Source organism: Eupeodes corollae, chromosome 1 (genome assembly GCF_945859685.1).
Source record: "Eupeodes corollae chromosome 1, idEupCoro1.1, whole genome shotgun sequence".
Taxonomy (NCBI): Eukaryota; Metazoa; Arthropoda; class Insecta; order Diptera; family Syrphidae; genus Eupeodes; species Eupeodes corollae.
Genome location: NC_079147.1, coordinates 198,616,623 through 198,641,629, shown reverse-complemented (window position 1 = coordinate 198,641,629; position 25,007 = coordinate 198,616,623). Strand labels below are relative to the sequence as shown.

General features: G+C 31.3%; 1 protein-coding gene across 1 annotated transcript; it reads left to right on the top strand.

Moving 5' to 3' along the window:
* Window positions 1–15,556: 15,556 nt before the first annotated feature.
* On the top strand, window positions 15,557–24,786 carry LOC129939098 (suppressor of hairless protein). The gene is made up of 5 exons (XM_056046971.1): window positions 15,557–16,648; window positions 22,419–22,964; window positions 23,024–23,358; window positions 23,427–23,634; window positions 23,741–24,786. Exons 1-5 carry the CDS (start codon window positions 16,298–16,300, stop codon window positions 24,032–24,034), a joined length of 1,734 nt encoding a protein of 577 aa, XP_055902946.1. The 5' UTR covers window positions 15,557–16,297; the 3' UTR covers window positions 24,035–24,786.
* The last annotated feature ends 221 nt before the right edge of the window (window positions 24,787–25,007 follow it).

Here is a 25,007-nt window from a genome sequence, read left to right as displayed (position 1 = left end):
GGCTTTTGCCGATCATGTAATTGTGGAAGGTCATGGTTCTGATGAGAGAGAGCACATCATAACATTACTAAAAAATGTAAACAACTTTAAAAGCCTTGATGCTTATGAAAGCTATTTTATTGAAAAAGAAAACAACAATTTGAATGTGGATGGAGGAGACATTCAATCACCTTTGTTGTCTCTTGTATAGTTTTTACTTACAAAAAATCTAACTGTTTCTTCTTCGCTCTGGATTTACCAAACTAATAATTGTTTGGGTCAATTGAGTTAGTGCTGATGATGAACGCCACTAAAGCGTTCGAAATGCATTCACGTGTAAGTCGTTTATAATTAATGTTAAATTTGTTTTTTCGTTAATTGTTTGTGTGAAACAATAAGGTGTTTATTTGTAATTTTTGTTCGCAAAATTAAAATGTATGATTGTTTTTTTTCCTTTTTAGTTTATTATAAAAATCGAATGCTTAAAACTTTTGTATAGTGTGTCTGTTTTAACGTCCATATCTGTATATGTTAAGACAACTGTTCAAATTATGTTGTCAGTGAGGAATTGTCTTTGAATATTTTGACAGCGTTCTTAGAAAATCTAAAAGTTTTCTATTGGGAGTGAAGACTCAGCTTTCCAGAACTGCCCCTAATATAGAAACTTTTTTTTGTTAGGATTGAAAATCTATATTTTGGTTTCATTTTTGAATTTTTTCTTAAAAGTTTTTTGTTCGTCAACCACAAATAGAAAGTCATAAATAAACATTTTTTTGTTTGATAAAAATAAAGAATTATTTATTTCTTTCACCCTCAATCTTTGAACTGTACTTTTCCTAAGATTAAAATAATAATAATTTGTATGCTAAATAACAAAAGCGGATGCTCTTTGTTCAACTTTCCCCACCGTTCTTTGGCTCCAGACAAAACTTTCTTCTATATTCCTTCTTTTTTTCTGGGAGAACAGAAAAGATACATAAATTATTATCTTTCACACCCTGTCAATTGCTAAAGATAGATAACTATAGAGTATGACTTATTCCAACATCCAACACAAAAGCCCAGGCCGGAAGAGAAGTATACGGAAAAAATGGAGTCTATGCTATAATACACATATAAACAGACTTCTTCAAAGAGGTGTATTTACATTTTATTTAAATCTTTCTGGAATATTTTTGCATTCTTCACTTGAACTTTTTCCTTAATGGTTGTCTGTTTATCTTTAAAAGAGTAAAAATAAGGAGTTGCTATAAAAATAGTTATAGTTGAATATTCTCATCTTCGCCTGAAACTCAACTTCCTGATGAAAAAAAATTTCAAATACCATAACAATGCCTCTAGGAACAAAACAAAGAAAACTCAAGAAACCAAAATTTAACAATACTTTCTGAAACGGGACGGGTTATTGGTGAACTAATGGTTGGGTCTATAGAATTCCTTCTATCTCAAGTTTCAACTTTGAAACAATAGAATTTAAATTTGCTGATGCATTCGTAAAATGAAATTTTTAAAGTTTTGTGCATGTCGGCCAGAAGACAGAGTTTCAAGAGTGACTGTTGAGAATTATAACAATATGGAAATATGGACTAGGCCAGGGGACTATACCTTCAACCAGACGAGAAAAACACAAGACAGAAAAACAACAGACAACGAAACTTTGAAATGGTGAAAATTTTGTATTGTATTCCCATTATTTTCATTTGGCTATGTGTAAGGCATTTGGTTTGGAATGAAAAGGACAGGATGACAGTTATTGTGAGGGAATATTCAAATTAACTAAAAAAGAGGAATCTGAGTTATATTTTGTATATATGTAAGTACCTAAAGTGAAATTGTAAATTCAATTCAATTTTCATCGAAGGGACATCCTTTATAGAAAGTACGAAGCAATTGAATGTTTTCAAGAATTTCAGGACTCCAGACATTTTAAAAATAAATTATCCTAATATTAAATTGTATTTTATTTTACTTTTGTTATTTTGTATTGAGTGACTTCGTCTTTGAATGTAAATAGTAGCATAAGTCAAAACAACATGAAACTGTGATCACTTCTCACAAATCTGTCAATGTCAAAAGTTATAGCCATCATAATAATTATTAAGATTATGAAATTTGAAACATTTTTTTAATTTGTATAATTATTTAAATACAATTATTAAAATTAAATAATTAATTATAAAACTTAAAAAAGTAGCAAAATTAACTAATGCCAGCTTACACTTAACGGCCACTCATAGCTATCATTGGTTTTCATAATTAATTAATAATGTTTCGAGATTTAAAAGCGATTGAACGAGTTAAACTTGTAATATTTAATATCAAAATGAAGCTGATCAATTGTAAACTTTTTGTAATGGGTCCGATTTGTCAAATTGAAAAGTTTGACACTTCTCGACGGTCCCTAGATTTGAAATAAAAGATTTTTAGAAAGATGTCTGTGCGTGCGTTTCATTACGTTCGCGACGTTTTTTCGTTGTCCATAGCTCAAGAACCAGAAGAGATATCTACTTCAAATTAATTTTGTTATAAACATAATTGGGCAGAAAGATGCAGAAAGGGCTCTCAAGAAAATTGCGTGGGCGGATTTTTTACCATAGCAGTTTAAAAAAAGGTGAACATTTTGGTTAACAATAAATATCTCATGAACCTAAAATGCTAAAGACTTGAATTAAATTAAAGTAATGCCAAACAAGTATATTTTTGAAAAAAATCCAATTAACGGTTTTTTTATTAATCAAAAAAAAACTGAGAAAAAAATTGCCACTTCGAAAATTTTACGAATATAAAATAATTTTATCTCGAAAACAATTTTGTGCAACAAAAATAAAGTTTTTAACATCTGGTAAAATTTTGAAAAAAAAAAATTAATTGACAGTTTTTTTTATAAAAAATAAAAATCTAAAAAAAACATTACTTATAGTTGGTAAACATTTATTTTCAAATCAAATATCTTTTCAAAAATATGAGATTATGGCTTCCATTTAATTTTTACTTATAAGAAATATTGTTTTCGACATTTGAACAAATTTTGGAAAAAATCGAATTGACAGCTTTTTGACAAAAATAAAAACCTAAACAAAAAAATGAATAAAACTTAGTAAAAATTGATTTTTGACTTACATATCTTTTCAAAACTTTAAGATTATGGCTTGCAGCTAATTTTATCTTAGAAGAAATATTGTTTTCAACATTCAGACAAATTTTGAGAAAAACCGAATTGACAGTTTCTTGACAAAAATAAAAACCTTAACAAAAAAATGAACAAAACTTGGTAAAAATTGATTTTTGACTCAAATATCTTTTCAAAACTTTGAGATTATGACTTTCAGCTAATTTAATCTTACAAGAAATATTGTTTTCAACATTCAGAAAAATTTTGAGAAAAACCGAATTGACAGTTTCTAGACAAAAAATAAAACCCTAAACAAAAAAATTAATAAAACTTGGTAAAAATTGATTTTTGACTCAAATATCTTTTCAAAACTTTGAGATATTGGCTTGAAATACTAGATCTTGGTCAAAAATTAAACATATTGTCTTCGAACTTTTTTTATTTCACAGAAAATATTGTTTTCAGTAGTTTTTTTTATAAAAATCTAACAGTCTGTTCTTTCTTAAAAAAATAAAATCTGCAAGAAATAGTACGCAAATTTGGTACAAATTGATGTTCGGTTCTTGATATCTCTCAAATTAATTTCATTCATCCAATTTGTAAAAATTTAAGAAATGCTTATGTAATTGGTTAAAATGCTTTTCGACTAAAAATCTATTTAACAAAACTGGATTTTCAAACTAAACTCTTTCTTTATATGAAAAATATTGTAGGTAATTTAACAATTTTAAGTAATTCAACTAACCACTTTTTTAACTCAACACGAAAACCTACAAACTTTTAAGCAAGACAAATTGACGACGGGATGGGAAGTTATCAGTGTGGGTCGCATCCCAGCCTCTTTTTTAATGTTGAAATCGTTTGATTGTTTATTTCACTTTTCCAGACATATTTTTTCCGCCGAATATTTTTTTTTTGTATTCCCACCTGGCAATCACTTTTTATTATAAACTCTTACCTCAAATTCTCAATTCATTTTTCCAATGACATCTATGCATAACCAACCTGTCAAAAAAAATCAAATTATTGGTTTCAATGATGAAATTATAGCTAACACTGGCCCATGAGTTAATGTTTTGAGGTTTTTTCTTTTTCTCTGAGTTTCTATGTTAATGTCCAAGGTTCTTATAATCCTTTTAGTTTGACGAAACGAACAGCCTTAAAAACCTTTAACTGACTGTTTCATTTGACAGACATTATAGATGTCAGTTCGTTAGAGAGTACGTTCGCGACGTTTTTTCGTCGTTCATAGCTCAAGAACCAGAAGAGATATCGATTTCAAATAAATTTTTGTATACAGAAAATAAGGCAGAAAGATGCAGAAAGGGCGCTTAAGAAGATTGCGTGGGTGGTTTTTTTACCATAGTAGTTTGAAAAAAAGGTGAAAATTTTGGTTAACCCTAAATATCTTACGAATCAAAAACGCTAGAGACTTGAATTAAATTTTATATAATATATTGTAACGTGATATCAAAGAAGTATATTTTTTGAAAAAAAAACCATTTAATGATTTTTTTTATAAATCAAAAAAACTGAAAAAAATTGTCACCCCCAAAATTTTACGACTAAAATATGATTTCATCTCTGAAACAATTTTGTGCAATGAAGAATAAGGTTTTTGACATCTGATAACATTTTGAGAAAAATCGAATTGACAGTTTTTTTTTATAAAAATAAAAATCTAAAAAAACATGACTCAAAGTTGGTAAAAATTGAATATCAATTCAAATATCTTTACAAAAACTGGAAATTAAGGCTTCAAACTTATTTTACCTTATAAGAAATATTGTTTTCAACATTCTGATAAATGTTGAGAAAAATCGGATTTACAGTTTTTTTACAAAAAATAAAAACCTAAAAAAATTTATAAAAGTTGGTAAAAATTGATTTTCGACTCAAATATATTTTCAAAAATTAAAAATATTGGCTTCAAACTTATTTTATTAAACAGAAAACATTGTTTTCGATATTCAGTAATTTTTATATAAAAATCCAACAGTCCCTTTTTTCATAAAAAATAAAATCTACAAAAAATAGTACGCAAATTTGGTAAAAATTGATACGAGTACATATAGACAAACTTTTAAGCAAGACAAATCGACAGACGGGATGGGAAGTTATCAGTGTGGGTCGCATCCCAGCCTCTTTTTTTACAATAATTTTGGACCTCCAAATCTAAATATTGTGAACTTTTTGTGAACAGCTGAAAGTTAATTGTATGCTAGGTATTCAACTCGTTAAGTAGGGTATCGAACAATGTACCTATCCAGGATACCCTATGCAAAACAAGACAGAAAGTAGTCAATAAAAAAAGAAATAACCTATCCCTATCAATTTTGCCGTTGACAGTTTTATTAAGAATTCTTATTTAAAATTTTAAATAACTTTCAACAGTTTTATTTTCTTATATACATATGTATATTTTCGACTACGGTTCGGATATAAACTAAAGCGAGAGTTTCGTTAAGTTTAAAGAGCACAAAACTTTCTGTGTTGTTTGGCAGTTATTAAAGAGCTTTTTACAGAACAGCTTTTTATTTTAAAATTTACAAATTGAATGATAATTAATTTTTCTTTGGTGGTCTACCTTACAATAGCAACGAACTAAAGAACTAAAGAAGTGTCAATAGGAATAGTTAGTTTGTGTTTCTTTTAGACGAATTCTATGTACAATTGGTTAAAGCTTATTATAGACCAAAGGAATAGGACCAGTGACCTATTTCATAAGCATTTAAAACTACCCGTGCTTCGTTGGAAAATCTATCCATAGTATAGTAGGATTTTACACGAATAAAAAAAACAATATCCATAGTATGAATAACACCGATAAAAGTTAGAGTATAATCTTTCTATGGATGGGTTTTTGACATTTGTACGAGTCTCGAATGGATCTTATGTGATTTCGTTCTCAAATGTTCGTACGATTGATATTGCTTTTGTATCTCGATTGCTGTGTTCGTTGAATAGTTGTGCATTTGGAATCATGTGTGTTTTCCATTGGGGAAACAAATAAATCTATTAGGTACTGTTGATATTAATTAGGTTTGTTAGTGAAAATGGACTAACTTGCGGAAGAGAAAACATTAGAAAAGATATTTATGTTTTGCTATGTTTCCAACAAAGGTTTATCTCAGTTTAGATTAAATAAATCTTCATGGTGTTTCCACCGCACAGGAAGATTTAAAATTGATAAAATTTGACAGCACTTTCTAAAATGCAAATGGTGTTTCAATGTTTCTTATGAAGTGCAAGTGACATAGTTTGACAATGAAAAACTGAATAGTTCAGCACCATATAAGAATATGCTACCTACTCCATGTGCAATTTTTTTTTTCGTTTGATTAAATCAAAACTATATTTTTGTACACAAACATGCAAATAAACAGACCATAAAGCATCTGTAAAACCAATTCCTTCACACAGGTTTTTCTTCGCAAATTTTGACTTGACTCCGATCCCGACGGGAATGGATGCGAATCAAGCTCATTTCAATTCGGTTCAGGTATATATAAAGATAGCTTGAAGCTCGCCTCAACACCACATGTTAATGTAGCAGTCTACGAACAAACCCCCTCCTTAAAGCAATTGTTCAATGAAGAACTTTTTTGTAAAGAATCTCAATTTTCAGATGTTTTCTTAACATTTCTTCTTGAAAATTATCCATTTTATTAGTTTTAGTTGGCTGTTTTTCTAAGTTTATTTTAACTTTTGATTTTCACAAAAATTTCTTTTTTATTGTGTGTTTGTTTATTATTATTCTGACAGATCTTCTTTCAGTTGTACCAATTTTTAAATACACAAATCTGGCTACTGCGGATCGTTTTTTTTTTTTAATTTCTCACTGTACTATGTATGGAATACCAAAAAAACGCACTTATTGAGACAGTTGACAGTTGAAAACCCAAAATCAAATCAAAAGATTTACAGCGTTCTGTTACTTCTAACATCGAAAAAGTTGGTCAAGAAACGATGAAAATTGAAAGAAAAAGCAAACTGTTTTTTTCATATTTGATTGTTTTTCCATCATAACACATTTCAAGATTGTACAATGAAATTTTCAGGATACACTTTTTTAGAACAAATGTGTGATATATATTTTTGCCCTGAAAACTGACCTTGAGCTTGATTTTTTTTAAATGAATAGCGAAATACAAAGATTTCAACTTTTTGTCGATACTCTTTCTTTGACAGTTCTCTTAAACTTACCTGCTGCTTGATTAAAAAGACACATGAAATAAACATTTTCAATTTGTTTTAGCAATGAGTGCAAGTTATTAAAAAAAAGCCTTATAAAGCCCTATAAAATAATCAAGAATTCAAAATCAATTCACTTTTGATCGATATCATCACCGTCCACCATATACTTAGAATTGTCACTTATCAGTTTTTAAAAAGCTGATACCACTGACAGATGCGAGAACTATTAGAATTGTTTTTTTTGTTTGTCATTATATTGGTGTAACTTTGTGTACGTGTTATGGAGTGCAGTAGAGCTGTCAAATTTCAAGCTAAGCATTTTTTTCCTTGAATACAAAAACATGGACAATTTGTTTTTTGACAGATCTAGAATAAGAATATATTGAATTATTTTACCCATGGAAAACCACATTCATTTGTCACGTTCTAAATTTTCACTCATGTAATGGAATCATTTTAATCGTTGTACACATATTTTATGTATTATCAAATTAAAGCGCCATAAAATGGGAACAGGACTTCATTCAAAATTGATAGATATAAAAATCCCAAGTTAACTTTCCTATAAACGACCCCAATCCCTCCTTCCATTTTTATTATGCAAGATGATGTTCATTTTGATGGTGAATATGCGGCAACGTTTGCAATGGCATTCACATTCACACTCTTCAACTTGAGCAAGTGCCGATGCCGATTCTGACGATTCTGATGCCCCTGCCACATCAAAGCTCTACCTCTACCCCAATATATTTATGCTCTAGCTAGTCGTCCAACTAACCTGCCATGGACAATTTTCCTATCTATATTCATGCAGTGGGGGTACCCAACAGAGACCGGGCTACACTGGATGGGGCAGCCACCAGCCACCACTAGAGACCAGACTATCAGAGACCAAACCATAGCCCGTTGGATTTATATGAATGGACCGTGGGAACCAAAACCATTGTGGATTTTTATTCCCTCTCTTTCGACTGCCTTCCTCGCAATGTTGTTATTGTTTTTTATTATTCTTTATACTTTTTCATAACTCATCAAAAATTAATGCGAGAAGAGAACAGAAGTGCGGGTACCTCTTTCCCTTTTTCCTTGGTATGTACATATAGACCAAAGTTGAGCTCTCAAATAATGGAACTTTGACGGACTTGTGTTTGTCTTGTCTATGGCACGGATGCGTTCTCCATTATTAAATAGTTTCGATTACAGAATTTAGTTCTTATTATTTTTCCAGAGAGTGAGGAAAGGAAACCCCGTCCATCAATAGAAGTGTTTGGCATGTGAGTTATGCCGTAGTACAAGTCTCTATAGTGTCAAAATCGGACAGCGTTGTGCGGGGCAGGGAAAAAGAAATGTGGCTTCTGGTTGATGATGACAGTGCAATGGACAGGACAGTTATGGTGGCCTCTCTTAAGTAGGTTGATAGGTTGATATTGATTTTTAAATAGTTGATCCATCTTCAGATGTCGAATGTACATAGTCTGGACATCAGGGTACATAATCTTGTGTGGGTTATGGTTATGAATTATTGAAGTCCCCTTTCTTTTGATTTGATGACATTCAAAGGCTGTGGCTGGTTATAGTTTTTTTTTTTTAAGAAAACATTTTGAAAAAGAAACATCCGCGTGATATCCCAGACAAGAGAACGGCCTTGTGTGTCAATTATGCGGGAGTAAATGTTTCTTATGGATTAGATTGAATTTTTTTGTTGAATATGTATGTATATTTCGACTTAGAAATTAGAGGTAAAATGTTGTTGTTAGTTAGTAAAGTTCGTAACTGGGGATAATCAATTAGAAACAATCGTGGTCTTATACAATATGGCTAAGAAAACTAGATTTATAACTGACCGGAAATTAATTTTGTAGGTTTGGATCCTTCAACTGATTGACACCGTTTTTGAGTAAATAGACAAAACAGTTGACAGGCGTCACTTTAAAATTGAAACAAAATAAAATCAAATTTCAATTCAAACAATGAATTTACTAAAACAAATTTTTCTAATTCCAGTTATTCAAAAGTCAACCAATAATAGTAACTCAGTACCTGTCGAAACTATTAGCTCTCTGAAGAAATGAAAATTGACAAGTTGTCGTTAATTTGACGTTTTCCAAAGCATCCTTCACATTGTTAAACTGCATTTTTATATAACCGTTGAACCCTACACAGGGTGCTGCATCACCCCGTACCTTATTTGATTGATAATATTTGTGGAGGCCCTCAAATTAAAATGTGTACTAAATGTGTTAAATAGAAGTTTTAATAAAAGTTTTCAATCTGGTAATACTTTGTTTGAGATCGGTGTTTTTGACAGCTGTCACTTGACTTATACTATTTTTTCTTTTTTTTTCATTGCTATTTCATATTTCATAGACTTATTCCTGAAGAACGTTAGCAAATCGTGCAAAATTTTGTAAGCACATTTTCTCTCGTCATGGGACCGAACCTTGGTCTTCGAGATCTGATGTGTCAAACCCATACTTTTTTTTGCAGATAAGCCTGTAAAGATTGACGCCTTGAAAAAAATTACTGCAAAAAGTGCTTGAAAATGTTGGCTCTCGACTGGAATGTATTGAAGCTAGCCACAAGGGCAATCATTGCCGGATCCATAGGGGGGAGGGGGATCGTGCCGTTTAGTTTCATGGGAAATTTTTTTTTATTTTCGTGGAAATTCCCGTAAATTTCAACCTAATCGTATTGCATTATTCAATATGACCCAACTTATATTTTCAATTATTTATTTATTATATACAAAAATAAAATGTTTTTTTAGTGGTTTTTGTGGCTAAAAGTGTTACTATTAATTAAGGACTAGACCAAAAACAACTTTAGTTATCTAAATATTTTAAAACTCTGTTGTCCAGCAAGGTATGGACTAACTTTTTAACATAGATGACTCCTCACACACGAAAGCATTCCAAGAATCCAACAGTTTTTTAAATTTTAAGAGCTAAAACACAATAGTTTAGAGGGTTTTTGGTGCATATCACGCGGAAATATAAGAAATTGTTTTTAAACGTAGCTTTTTTTCGTAAAATAAAATATAACATTCTTGTTTCCATTTCTATTAATGCGAAGAACGCTACAAAAATTTAAGAGAGACGATCTAATATGAAGAACAGTCGGTCGAGAAAAATGCTTGGTTCTTGAATTTGAGGATATAGGTGAATTTAAGTACATTATTTCCCTTCAAAAAATTTAATTTAAACAAATTAAGGTAAACAAATAAATTGGGAAGAAACTTTTATGTGCCACACACAAATTGTACGTTTCAGTATACCTTTTCACTTCAAATCTCAAGATATTCAAAGCTTTTATATCAATAGATATGATATGTTTACTATGTTTTTCAATTAGCCATTTGTTTAACAAAAGTGCCACTTTTGCTGTTCTTGGGACATTTATAAATTCGTGTTTAAATCTCAGTTCTAGAGCACCTCAAAAGTAGATTTATTTAATTTCTTACGATCTTCAAAATCAGTTTTGAAAGAAATAAAATGCACGGCTGGCTCACTACAACTTGTCTTCCAAAAGTCTGTTTAAAATAAAAATATTTCCAATATTTATAAATTTAAAAATGTACTTATTTTTTTGAAAATCATTTTAAATTTTGTCTTACAAACATTTTTGGTAAGCACTTAATAAAGTGCTTATAGATAAAAATTTTACATTTAAATTTCGTTATCGAGTTAAAATTTTAGGTCATCAAAAATCATCAACCAATTTGATCACCGGCAGGAGCTTGAACAGAAAAGGAAGATTGTTGAAATCGGCCCATTTGTTCTTGAGAAACTTAAAAAGGGGTACCCTTCTAGAGCAATACCAAAATTTGTTTTTCTTGTAGAAAGAATACAAATTTTTGAGAAAGTTTTTAAAAAAATCACATATTTTTAAATTGGCCATTTTTTATTCAAGGTTTCTTCTTAAGAACCTGAATATTTGCTCTTTTTCTTAGAAACAAATTTTATGGAAATAATTTAAAGCTAACATTTTTTTCAAATTCTACATTGGGTTAAAACAAAAATTTGAGTTGTTTTTGACAGCAACAACTTGACTGTATAGGCTTTATGGCTGATAGGATCTAATGCTCTAGAACTGAGATTTAAACATTAATTTCAAGAATATACATTTATGTCCCAAAAACAGCAAAATTTACACTTCGGTTAATCTAAATAAGAGTAACTGAAAAACATAATAAAGGTTTTAATGTTTATTAATTTAATGTAAAAGCTTTGAATCTCCCGAAAATTGAAGTGACAAAAGATTATGCCACTTGTATTTTGCGTTAATTTAAATTTGTCTGTTCTTTAGTTTGTTTGCTTTTATTTCTTAGAGAAATTATGTACTTAAATGCATTTTCATAAAGTTCCAAAAACAACATATTTTTCTTTCTCTAGTTGGCAAGTATTGTTGACTTCTTTTTTAACAAAATATTTAAAAAACGTTCGTAAACGTTATTTAAATACGTAAATTAAATTATATTAGGTGTCGCAACTTTTAACCATTCCTGTGTACGAGTAATGTTGTCAGAGAAGGGACCTATAATTATAAGTCGAATCCGAACGGTTAATTTGAGAAAGCACTTTTCATAACAAGAATTACTCTTGAAGGGTTTGCAAGTGTTGAACCCAATCCAACGCACTAACCATCACGCCACGGGTACTTTAGAAGCTGAAATATGTAAATGTTAGGTTAAGATAAACCTTATTTTATTGAAGCTTTGTCAGCCTCCTTTACATTGGGCCTTACCAATAATTATTGCCTAAACAAGCGTTTAGATAAACGCCACGTTAAACTTTAGAGACGAGTTTATTTGTGTGTTAACCAATAACCAAATTAAACACGTCTTTAACTAAACTCTGCTCTATTACATTATCTACTACATTTGTTGCCAAACAGACATATGAGTGAATTGCATCGGTATCAAATCTCGCATTATCTAATTGGAAGTCCACTGACAGCATTGCAGATATTTCAATGTTCTTTGGGCCAGTTTCTTTCTGAAACCGACTAAACTTATTTTGCTCCTGGCTTGCGTTTTTAAGGCAATAGCCAGTGGCATTTAACATTTCCTGAATGCTCTGTCAAGCTTATATATATTAAATACTTACAATACAACTTATATATTTAAATAAAAAGAAATTAATCTATTTGTTTATTTTGATTGCTAATTTTTATGAGCTCACGGTCACAGCCAAAAATAAATTTGCAGCTGATTAAAGAAACATACGAAAAATGTCTTTTCCTGCCAACTGCCAGAATGACAGCACAAACATGACGTTAAACCTTAATCACGAAGTTAAACACGCGTTTCTCTACTCTAAAATTTAGAGTGACGTTTAGCGTTAAGCTGACTATTAAATTGATTATTGGTATGGTTCATTATTTAGAGTCCACTTAAATATTTAAGTCGTCACTAAATTTGATTATTGGTAAGGCACATTGAATTAAGGAACATTTTAAGAGGTATCTAAAACTCGTCTTTATGTTAAGGGTGTGACCCTTCTTAAGGCCCTGATTAAAAGCTTGGATCCGCCGTTGGGGGCCACATTTTTAACACATAATAGTAAACCCTTATCTTTATAATAAAACTTAATTTTTGGAAATAACATTTAAATATTTTTGCTGTATTTCTTCCTGAAAACCACAAGTTTAACCAAATAACCTTTATAAGCTTAACTTGAATTGTAAAGTTCAATTATAAGAATTTAGTATAATCTGAAATTTATTTTTCAGCACGGAAACATGAAAAAATCAATTTGTCTAAATCAGTAATTGCACTGTTCGACAGAATTTCATTTTTTTTGAGAGCACAAACAACACAATCCTTTTTTAAAAAATAAAGATGTCCTAAATTGGAATCTCGCCGTTAAATTTGTCTATCGCATCAGGTTTTAAGAATATGCTCCTTTGAAAATGCTAAAAACAATTCAAAAGGTTTTTTTTAAGCCTAAGTCCAAACTCAAAATATCTTTTAACAAGTACATACAAATCTTTATTTTCTAGACACAATTAACATCATTTTAGTTTCTTGAAATTCTCAAAGTTATAAGCCTTTATTTGAACCTATATGAAGTTTTGAGCAAACCTTGAATTTGATACTTTCATAGTTTTGGAGTTCATTTTTAGTGATGAATTCGAATCCTCAAACTAATTGCTTGGTTTTTAAAATACAAACTTTTAACATTATTTTTATACTTTTTAATATATTTCAAAAACTTGAATATTAGAATTGTTTAGATTACAGATTCGTTACAAAACAAAACTAACTTTTGAACTGTTTTGCCTTTTCTGTTGAAAACTAATTGAGAATTAATGGTATAGCGTTTCTTTCAAATTTTTGAAGATTTTTCAAATATCATATAAAATAATATAAACATTTCAACTGAATATTGAAGAAACTCAATTAGGGACTAAAAGTATGGATAACCATCACGAATCATAAATTTTGATAGATTCAAAAAGAATTATAAACATATTTTTTCATAATGTCTTCTCGAAAATCTGACGTAATGTTATAATGTTTGAAGTCGAATTTAAATTAACAATATTAAAAAAAAAAAAACACTTTGAAAAGTGCAATTTTATGTCCAGTAAGAAAACCTTGTCCATTGACCATTGTTATTAATGTCTTCTAAAATCTAATTTCTTATTTCCAACTTTTTTTCACTATATGTATTTATTGAATTGTTCACATTAATGATTTATACTCCAAGAATTATAACCTAAACACTTTATTAAATACACAAAGTTTTAAATTCATTAAAAATTCAAAATTACCTGCACAACATCAAAAATTCACACATTTAAATTGTATCAACTTGGCATCACTTATTAATTATTTAAAAGAACAAATTTCACTCTAGTTATCTCTTTACATCCAATGACATTTTTTCTCCTTACTTTTATAATTTCTCCACCCATAAGTACACTACTAACTGAAACTAATTTTTAAATTTAAATTTCACTTGAATTATCAATTTATACGTTTCTTTATTAATTTTTATCATTTAATCACTATTATTCCAAACTGAATTCATTACAGCACTTTGTTTAAATATTTAACAACATTTTCAATTGTTTAATTTTTGAAGACACGCAACAAAATTCAATAAATCGTAATAATAACATACCGTGGGAAAATATTGCGTTGGTAAAGACGTAAACAGGTGTTTATAATACATATTTGGGAAAAATTTGAATGTGTACGGGTGATGAATTTTCCCACAAGAGAAATTTACTATTTTTGTAGTACAATATATTTGATCTCTTCACACTTATTGTGAAACATATCCAAGTTACCGGCTCGCTTTGTTGAATGAGTGATGCCTTTCCCCGTATGGTTTTGTTCTGAAGTTGAAGTAAATGCACAACATGATTACCAACCCATAGTTTTATAATACAATTTTATTTATTTAAACTGCATTCAAATTTAGTATATTTGTTTAATATCGCAACACAGAAATCAATTACCAGCAGTTATAACGTTGTTTTATTTTGCCACTTGTTTTCATTATTATAAGTTTTATTTGTTAAATCTCAGAATTTTGACAGTTCAATTCCCAACTGTCAAATGTTGCAGTAACTAAAATATGCTAAATTAGGTTTTTATTTCATATCCCCCTATCTTATTGTGAATGATTTTAGTGATTTATAATATTGTTTTAAAAGTGTATAAATTAGGAAGGAAGATATATTGAAGAAAGGTCAAATCAAGAAACATCATGAAGTACGATTACATTGGACTCTTGGTTAAAATGACTTATTTAGGATTTTAAAGTCTACCATTTAATTCTCATTCTAAACTTTAAATTGAGTTGAACAGAGAAGTGAGCTGTCAAAAAAAGATCTGTGTTTCTATTTTTGCTCAGAGATATCAGAGGGCTTGGATTGTGTTTCATTTTTCAATCACATTTAGGGTCGGGCGGGCTCTCTGAACAAAATACAAATGGATTAAGAGTCTGAGTGTGGCTTACTTCACTATTTTCGTGTTCTATGAAAGAGACAGGTGAAAAACGCTTAAACTGTTGACAGTTCATTCTTTGCTCAGTGCTTTGCTCTGAGATTGAAAATAAAAACGCCTTACGTGAACATCCTTAAGAAACTCCAAGCTGACAGCTATCAAGATCAAAGTGTATTCAGACATGACATTTACTTCATTTTTGGATTTGACAGAAGTGAACGAAAAAGGAAAACCCAGAGACAATATTACAAAAAGTGATAATGGCAACCATGCCTACCCCACGATAAAACTAGTTTGTTTTGTGGGAAGTTGTTCAGTTCGTGTTTACGTTTCCCCCATTGAGCTTTATCTAATTTTGTGGATAGAAGTGCACCGAGATTTGTTTCATTTTGAACTCAAAATTTAACTAAGACAAAAGGATTCAATAATAATTTAATTAATTTCCCAACTATAAAGGATACAATTTTAATAAAGAAAAAACAATCTTAAAATCGTCTCTTCTGTCGGTCTGTGCGGTGGTGTGGTGCAGTGTGCTGCTGCTTCTTTCCTCATACAAAAAGTGACGCAGTTTAGTGTGCTCTCTCCTGCTGGTTCTGATTCCTGCTGCTGTCTTTTTTTAATTTTTGTTGGTGTTGTTTTGTATTACAATACGAAACGAATGACAGCAGCTGTCATTTCTAAAGTCGCTTCGCGTTCAAAAAAGGATTCGCTATTTTGAATAAAAATATTACAAAAAAATAAGAAACAAATTTGTTCAATGGTTTCTTAATTTGTTTTCTTTGAGTTTTTGTGTTTAATTAAAATAAAGAAAATTTAATTTTCTTTAATTTGTGTGCCAAAGATTCTCACTTTAATTTTTGTATGTTTCTTTTAATGATTTGCTGAATAAAATTCTGTGATAACACAAAAATAAAAACACATAAATGCTGAATAAACAATCTATTTGGTGTTTTTCGTTCAATAATAATTGTTTATCGTCTTCGTCTGTTTGTTTGTTGGTCGAATTTTATTTAAAATTTAATTTTGTTTTGGTCGTGGACAATGTGGATTAAATGAAGAGTCTGGGATCAGATAATTACTCCGACGCCAGTGGCATGCCTCATTTTGGTTTAGGCGGAGGCGGTGGCGGTGGTGGCTACGCACAAACACCCCCAAGTCCGCCACAACATCATGGTGGTAATGCTTTGCTACCGCCAAGTCCACCACAACATCATATGGGTCTTATGCCGGCAGCCAGGATGGCCGGTGGAGGCAATGGAGGTGCCGGCCTTCTGCCCAGTGGATCTGTGGTGCCGAATTCAATTTATCGGCCACACATCGAGGACAAGAAGTTGACGCGCGATGCAATGGAACGCTATATGCGGGAGCGAAATGACATGGTGATTGTTATATTGCACGCCAAGGTAAGATATTTTGTCGATAAATCAAATTCCGAAACATTTTTTAACTAGGGTCGTCGTCGAGGGAAATTGTATTTCATAAGTGAATACGTCTAGTTTTAGACTAAAGTAATTAACGATGTATGTTTGTACATAGAGGTGTTAGTAGCTTGCGGAATTTTAACCTTGATCCTACTTCATGCAAACGCATTGTTCTATCTGAAATCAGCCGGACAAATTAAGTTGGAATTGCACTTGCTAGGTGTTTGGAATTTGGCCTCATTGCAATTGTTTAGTTATGTGAAAAAACATATTTTCTTGTGGTTATTAGAGGTGAAAGAATGTTGTTTTATTTTGTATCACCAGTAGCAAATAATTCTTTGGTGTTTTTTTTAAATTTAATAGCCCTTATCCTCACAATCAATTTCATTTCTTGATGAAGATAGGTATTTCTTAGCTTAATTCCGGTAAAAATAAACTGAAATTCCTTTCTCCAGGACTCAAAACCAAATAAAACAGAAATCCTTCAAGATTGAGAGTCATCATGTACGAACATATTATGTAGGATATACATAATAGGTTCATTTGATATTTGATGAGAGCAATTGCTTTTAATACCTGATTAAGACCTGGGTTTGCCAAAAGCCATGCGTCATTAAAGTTAAACTAGTTAAGCTATCCAGAATCCTTCTGTATTTGATATTCAAATTAAACCCTTGGTTTTTGTATAAACAAAAATTGCGTGTATCTCGGAAGGATTTCGGACAACCAATAAAAGGCGTCTTTTAATTTTTAGTAATAGGAGACGTTTTGAATTCAGCCTGATTTGGATCGAGAAATCCCATTTCACCACTGATACATAATTACAATAATTTTTAGAGTTTAATAAAGTAAACAAAAATTTTAAAGTGCAGAAAACAAAAAAGACTAACCAGGCTTGATTGACTGAGTCTATGGGTATCCAAGTTTTTGCAGTAAATTGGTTCGACCGTGATTCTAGAAAATAAGAATGTTGATATTAAATAAATAATGTTGCAGCAAAAAACAGATACTATTAAAGCTATTCATAAGACATTTTTGATATTCTAATGGAACCCATGGATTTTTCGTAGACAAAAGTTGAATGTATTTCAGAAGGATTTTGAGCAGACGATACCTCAAAGCAACGTTTGAAATACTTTAAATTGCGTTTTTAGGTAGATGGAATAGTTTGGCTTAATTCATCTCGTTTTGGATCTTAAAATTCCATTTTTCGTCTACACTAAACTTAAATAATTTAAAGAACTTATAAGCAAAAAATATTTGTTTAAATGCAGATAGCACTTGACTTAGTGATGTGGATATCTAAGCTTGTGAAGAAAATAGGTTCGACCGAGATTCTAGAGAATAAGAATGTCGTCAAAGCAAAATGACTCGAAGTCGAATAGTTCTTTCATGGCCAGCTAAAAAAAAGAAAATCTTACAATTTGGTGTTGACATAGTAAATGTACTACATATACTAAAAACAAAATAAGCTATTTATTTAAAAAATGTTCAGATATAAAAAAAATAATTAAAATCGAATATTTTCTAGACACTTTTTGTTTCGACAACTAAAAGAAATCTTAGAATTACCCTTGATTATTTCCAAATTGATTTATAAGATCAAAAAAGAGTTTATTGCTTTCTTTAAAATATCGAAATCTTTTCAAAATTAGTTTCGAAACTTTTAGAACGAAGTTCAGAGTAGGGGAGAAAGGTTTTGTTCAATCAAAGAACAATATCTAAAAATTCTGATTCAGCTCTATTTCGCTAGAAGTCTTAATATCAAATAAATTTTTTGAGGTTTAAAAAAAAAACTCAAATTAGCTCAATTGTATGCAGCGAAAATGTTTATTAATGGTGTTTAGATAGACCTTGAGAGCCTTTATGTTTTTAAAATTCTGTAAATAATATATCAGATTTCTTTAATATATGATTTTCATAAAAGCGAACAAAAATTTACCCTGTAAAAATTAAAAGTTTAAATCTTAATTTCTTCCTAAATGGCTGAACAAAAAATAAACATAATTATATTTTTTTTTTAATTTTCATAGTTGGTAACAAACATTTAGTTTAAAAATGCAAAGTGAAGAAAACTAAAATAATGAGAAATTTTATCCCGAATAGGGAACAATCTATCAAACCTAAAAACTCATGGAACTATAAAGCCAACCCAACCGAAGGAAAACCGGAATAAGTTCAAGCAAGCTAGAAAGACTTGTAACGGACATATTCAACGCATTAAATTTTTGGTTGACCAGAAATTATGTCAAAAAATACTACAAAGTCCCAAAGGTAGTACAAATCTCTGGTCATTTGTCATGACACTCCTTATGTTAGCTCGATTGATAAAACCAATTTGCTTGCAGCATAGTTTGCTGTGAATTCGATGCTGCCAATGAGTGACAAGACTCTCCCTGTACTTGAAAGCGTAAACTATTCTATGGGACAAATGTTCTTTCGCACTCGTCAGTTGTTAGAGTACTGAAATTTCGAAATTTCTTAACATTTACAAATCAGCTGACCCGGATAGTATCAACACTATTCTTCTGAAGAGGTGTTCTTTAACGCTGGCAAAACCACTGCGTATGCTTTTCCAGCCTGTCCCTAAGAAAGGCGAATCCTCCTCCCCCTCTAACTATGGTCCAATTGCAATTACGTCCCTTCTCTCCATGGTCATGGAAACGCTGATCAATTTTCAGCTTAAGAAATATCTTGAAGAACGAAAGCTTTTTAATGGCCGGCAGTATGGCTTTCGTTGAAATAGGTCCACTGGTAATCTTATGGTTTATCTCAGCGAACAGTGGGAACAAATCGTTACATCGTTTTGGAGAAAGTAAAATTATTGCACTTGATATTTCAAAGGCATTTAATAGAGTTTGGCATCAAGCTCACTTATCGAAAATGCGTGCTTTTGGTACTGACGAATAACTTCTTTGTTAAGTTAGAAATTACCTTTCGGACCGTTCAATTCAGGTAGTATTGGACGGGTTCAAATCTGATATCCACAAAATAAACGCTGGTGTGCCCCAGGGCTCCGTTTTGTCTCCGACTCTCTTCCTTATATTCATAAACGATCGTTTGTCTAAAACTTCTAACCCACTACATTGTTTCGCTGATGACAGAACCCTCTGCTTTTCATATTCGTTTTTAGATTATCATCCTTGTTTTTCAAATGTGGACTACCAATGGCAGCGTGTAATAAGCTCATTAAATTCTGATCTTGACAGCATTGTCCAATGAGGAATCAAAAACCGTGTAGAATTTTGCCTTTCTTGAACACCGCCGCAAGATTTCATGCCTGTCATTGTTTTATCGTTTTTTTATAAACAAAGCTCTAGCGAAATAGCCAGTTGCAATCCTCCCCTTAAACAATTCAACACTAATACCCGTATTGCTGGGAATGCCCATCAACTTACCCTCGAGCCCAATTTCGGACGTACTGTTAAGTACAGAGATTCTTTCATAAGCCGCACTACAAGAATGTGGAATGATTTACCTGACTCAATATTTCCCATTCATTACAATTTGCAGACATTCAAAACCAATGTGAATCGGTTTCTCCTTTCTAATTCCATCCTACTTTCCTAATTGCTCGCACTTTGTTTAATCATTATAAGGGTATTCATAACCCCTTTAGTGCCACACAATATTTAAAAAAAAACACTGAGTCAATTTCATATTAATAAATATATTAGGTGACACAACAGTCCGTTGAGAACCTTGTGAGCGAATAATGTTGTCAGGGATGGAGGGGACCTACAGTTTAAAGCCGAATCCGAATGGCTAATTTAAAAAAGCGCTTTTCTTGACAAGAATTACTCTTGGAGGATTTTTCAATTCCAAGATGCTGTACAAAAAAACTTTAGATGGCACAGGCTAGGATCGAACCCAAGACCTCTGGCATGACAGTCCTACACACTAACTAACTGCGGTCCAGTAAAGTTTTCTATCGGGTCAATATAAGGTGATTGTGGGGGTGATTGCAAAATGATCCGAATATTATAAAGAAGCCGCATTCCAGTTGCTTTGGTTCGCAGTTTTGATAGAAAGAAAAGTTGATTATTGGATCTCAATGTTGACATTATGCTCCATACCACCGACCGGACTTCATGTAAGATTGTATTTTTCGTTAGGTTTTCTCAGAAGTCAAGTTCTTCTGAATGAAATTCTTTCGCTAGAGCCGTATTAATCGGTTCAAGTGGCCTTATAACAGGTTTTTTTTTCGCATTAGACTTCCTTTCAAACCATGTTGTCTGTCTGTTTCCTCAAGGTTTAATATTAAAATTCTTAACTTTCGGAAATTTTGGCGAACTTTTTTGTATTTTTTTTAAGTATTATACTGAAACAAATTTTTTTATTTATTGAGACAATTTTTTTTATTTATTTTTGTATCTCAAGACCTTAAGGATATAACATAATCAATCCTTCTCGGCAATGGATCCACAGAAATTTCGGCCTTTACTGATTAATCACTCCGTAACTCAAAATGTAACGATTTCGTCCTAGCACTAAGATTTTTCTCAGATGTCTGAGACAAACAATTTCACCTTACACAATTCTATTTCTAATACAAAATAAATTCTTTTAAATGAATGCAGAATATAGGAAAACAGAACAAATAATTGTGATTTAAATAACTTAATCTGCATTAACTTTCTCACTAATTTAAATAATCTTAACGCTTTAACTGTTCGAGCTAAAATTGAAAGTCAGGATTATAGAATAGAGACTTGTATTTTAATATAACAACAATTTTAAAGGAATAATTTGTCACACTTATAATGAAATAAGCTAAGACTGTTGTTTTACTTTTCCATTTTTTTTTTTGTTCACTAATTTATTTGTCGCACAAAAAACAGAAGCACACAGACAAAGATTTCAACTTTCATTATAAAACTAGGAACAAATAGGTATCAATTTATTTAATAATCACCTAGGCTTGAAATTGTTAACCACATCTCAAAGAATCAATTGATTTTTCAGATCTTCAAAACCTAAGAAGCATGCACAAAGAAAGCTTTGAGAGAATCTATTGGTTTACCTATTCAATTAGGGGACAAATTAATTCTTAGCTCTAATCGATTTCCAAGAAAAAAATCTACCTTGCATTTCCCATAGTTTTCAATTCTATTCAAAAACCAATCACTTAAAATAATTTAACCATTTTTTATTATTATTTCTATAACAACCTCGATCAATCCTCAAATCGACCAAAACAATTATTAACTTGACCACCAAAACCGCTTACCCTGGGCTTATTTTAATAGCACCATCAACCTTCGTTGCTCTGGTTACTCGTTACTGGTATGTAATGTAGGTACATGTTCCTTAGATTCTTACATAGTTTCGACATTCGCCCACAGAAAATCTATTAATGTTGCCGAACGACACTGAAATTATTGCCTGGAATTGCAATTTAATTGCGTCCCCTGAATATTTTTTGTGGTTGTTTTGAACACATTTTGTCGTTGCTGTTGTTGTTATTGTTGTACAATATATAGTGGAGTAATGGTGTTGCTGCATTTGTAAAATTTAATTCAAATTCAAATGCTACACACTTTAACAACCTTCACACTTGGTCGCACTCTAAAATTGTCTGCAATTGTAAAGTTTTTATTAATCAAAAAGACAACATAACAAAAAAAAGATAAAATGAAGTTCAAATGACGATACCTTGACGATCGACGATAGAGAGTGTTAGAAATGTGTCACTTCACACTCAAAAAAAAAATAATAACCGTGACAAATTTTGACTTGTTCCTTTTTTCAGGTTGCACAAAAATCCTATGGCAATGAAAAACGTTTCTTCTGTCCTCCCCCGTGCATTTATCTCTTCGGAAGTGGCTGGCGACGGCGCTACGAAGAGATGCTGCAAAAAGGTGAAGTTGAACAAGGTGCCCAATTGTGTGCATTCATTGGTATTGGCAATTCAGATCAGGATATGCAGCAATTGGATTTAAATGGAAAGCAGTATTGCGCAGCGAAAACGCTCTTCATTTCTGATTCAGATAAACGAAAACATTTTATGCTCTCGGTAAAGATGTTCTATGGCAATGGCCACGACATTGGAGTCTTCAATTCCAAACGCATCAAAGTCATATCGAAACCGTCCAAAAAGAAACAATCTCTTAAAAATGCTGACCTCTGCATAGCCAGTGGGACAAATGTGGCGCTATTCAATCGTCTCCGATCGCAAACGGTGTCCACGAGATATCTGCATGTCGAAAATGGTCATTTCCATGCGAGTTCGACTCAATGGGGAGCATTTACGATACATCTCTTAGATGATAATGAGAGTGAATCTGAAGAATTTCAGGTATGATCTAACTGCTGAATTTTTGTTTGTATGGTAATTGTTATAAAATTTGTATTTAGGTTCGTGATGGTTATGTGCATTATGGTGCCACTGTTAAGCTAGTGTGCTCAGTTACCGGTATGGCTTTGCCACGTTTGATCATTCGCAAAGTGGACAAACAAATGGCGCTACTAGAAGCCGATGATCCAGTATCGCAGCTACACAAATGTGCATTCTATATGAAGGACACTGATCGCATGTACCTGTGTTTGTCTCAGGAGAAAATCATACAATTCCAAGCGACGCCTTGTCCCAAAGAACCAAACAAGGAAATGATAAATGATGGTGCGTGTTGGACAATCATTTCGACTGATAAAGCTGAATATCAATTCTATGAGGGAATGGGACCTGTTTCGTAAGTTTTTTATTTTTTGAATCTTAAGAAAATCCCAAAAACGTCTTTTATCTTTTTCTAATAAAAAGTTCACCTGTGACGCCGGTGCCAATTGTCAACTCTCTCAATCTAAATGGAGGCGGTGATGTTGCAATGTTAGAGTTAAGTGGTGATAATTTTACTCCACATTTGCAAGTGTGGTTTGGAGATGTTGAAGCGGAAACAATGTATCGATGTACAGAGACACTGTTGTGTGTTGTTCCAGAGATTTCACAATTTAGAGGCGAATGGCTCTGGGTAAGTTTCTTTTTCAGAAAAATCTACATTTCTCATTTACAACAAACAATTTTCTAATATATATTTTGTTGAATTTTCTTCCTTTTTCATTTAATTTATAAAATAGGTTCGCCAGCCAACGCAAGTGCCTATCTCGCTAGTTCGAAACGATGGCATCATCTATGCCACTGGACTAACATTTACTTACACTCCAGAGCCTGGGCCACGTCCTCATTGCAATCAGGCCGAAGATGTTATGCGTACGAGACACAATAACAATAACATCAGTACAATGAGCAACAACAACGCTTCGATGAATAATCACCATCAACAACAAACGCAACAACAGCAGCAGCAACAACACCAATCGCTGCCTTCTATATCCGATGTCCAATGGAATACACATGGTGGGCTTCCTTGAGGTATTATTCAGCAATTAAAACATGCTTGTATTGCTTTGGCATTTTCTCTAATCTCGAATTTGATTTTCCTAACTGAAAATTGTATTTTATAGTTTTCTATTTTTTTTCTCTCTTTTTCGTTTACTTTTTTTAAAAACAAGAAAAACTTTTTATACTATTTATTATGTAGCCAATTTTCCTGAAAATGTTTGTTTGGTTCCAAAGAAAAAAGCACCACTGAATGTTTTACCGATTGATTTTTGTTTTTCAAATTCAGGAAAACAAACAACGTTTTATTTTCTCTATTCCATTGTCACTTTTTGACCTAAACTCTATCTTTTTAGTATTAAGGTACCTTCTATATATCTGCTTAAAAAATGATACTATATATGTAATGTATGTATTTTTGTTTAATATTGAAAAAAAAACTTTCTTTTTGATATAAATTATTATACAAACTATAACAAAAATAGAAATCTATTTTGCATATAAAACATACAAGAAAAACATATTTTTTACAAAATAAAATAACAAAAATAAGACAAAAGAACTTCATACTTAGCCTAAGTGATTTAAAAATTAAATAAAATGATAAATGACATTAAAATGTTAAAACGACATAAACAAAAACGAAATAACTGTATATATAGTTTTATACAAGAAAATCTGATATGTTTCTTCAAAAATTGCGTATTACTGAAACAAAAACAATGAACAAAGAAACTTATAACTAAGAGAATCTTATAAAATAAATTATTTTGTAAAAAAAGTATTCAGATTTTTTGTTTTGCATTCACGAACATACATATGTACATGTGTGGTGAGTATATGAATCATTTTAAAGGACGTTAGAACGATCGAAAGATTATATTTGCAATGTGAGTATTCTGCCTAGTAACATAAGGGTAAGTCTTGGAAACTTACAAATTTTAATTAATGTTTGAAACAAAAACGTAAGCACATTGTATGCTTGACAGATTAAGTAAAAGTATT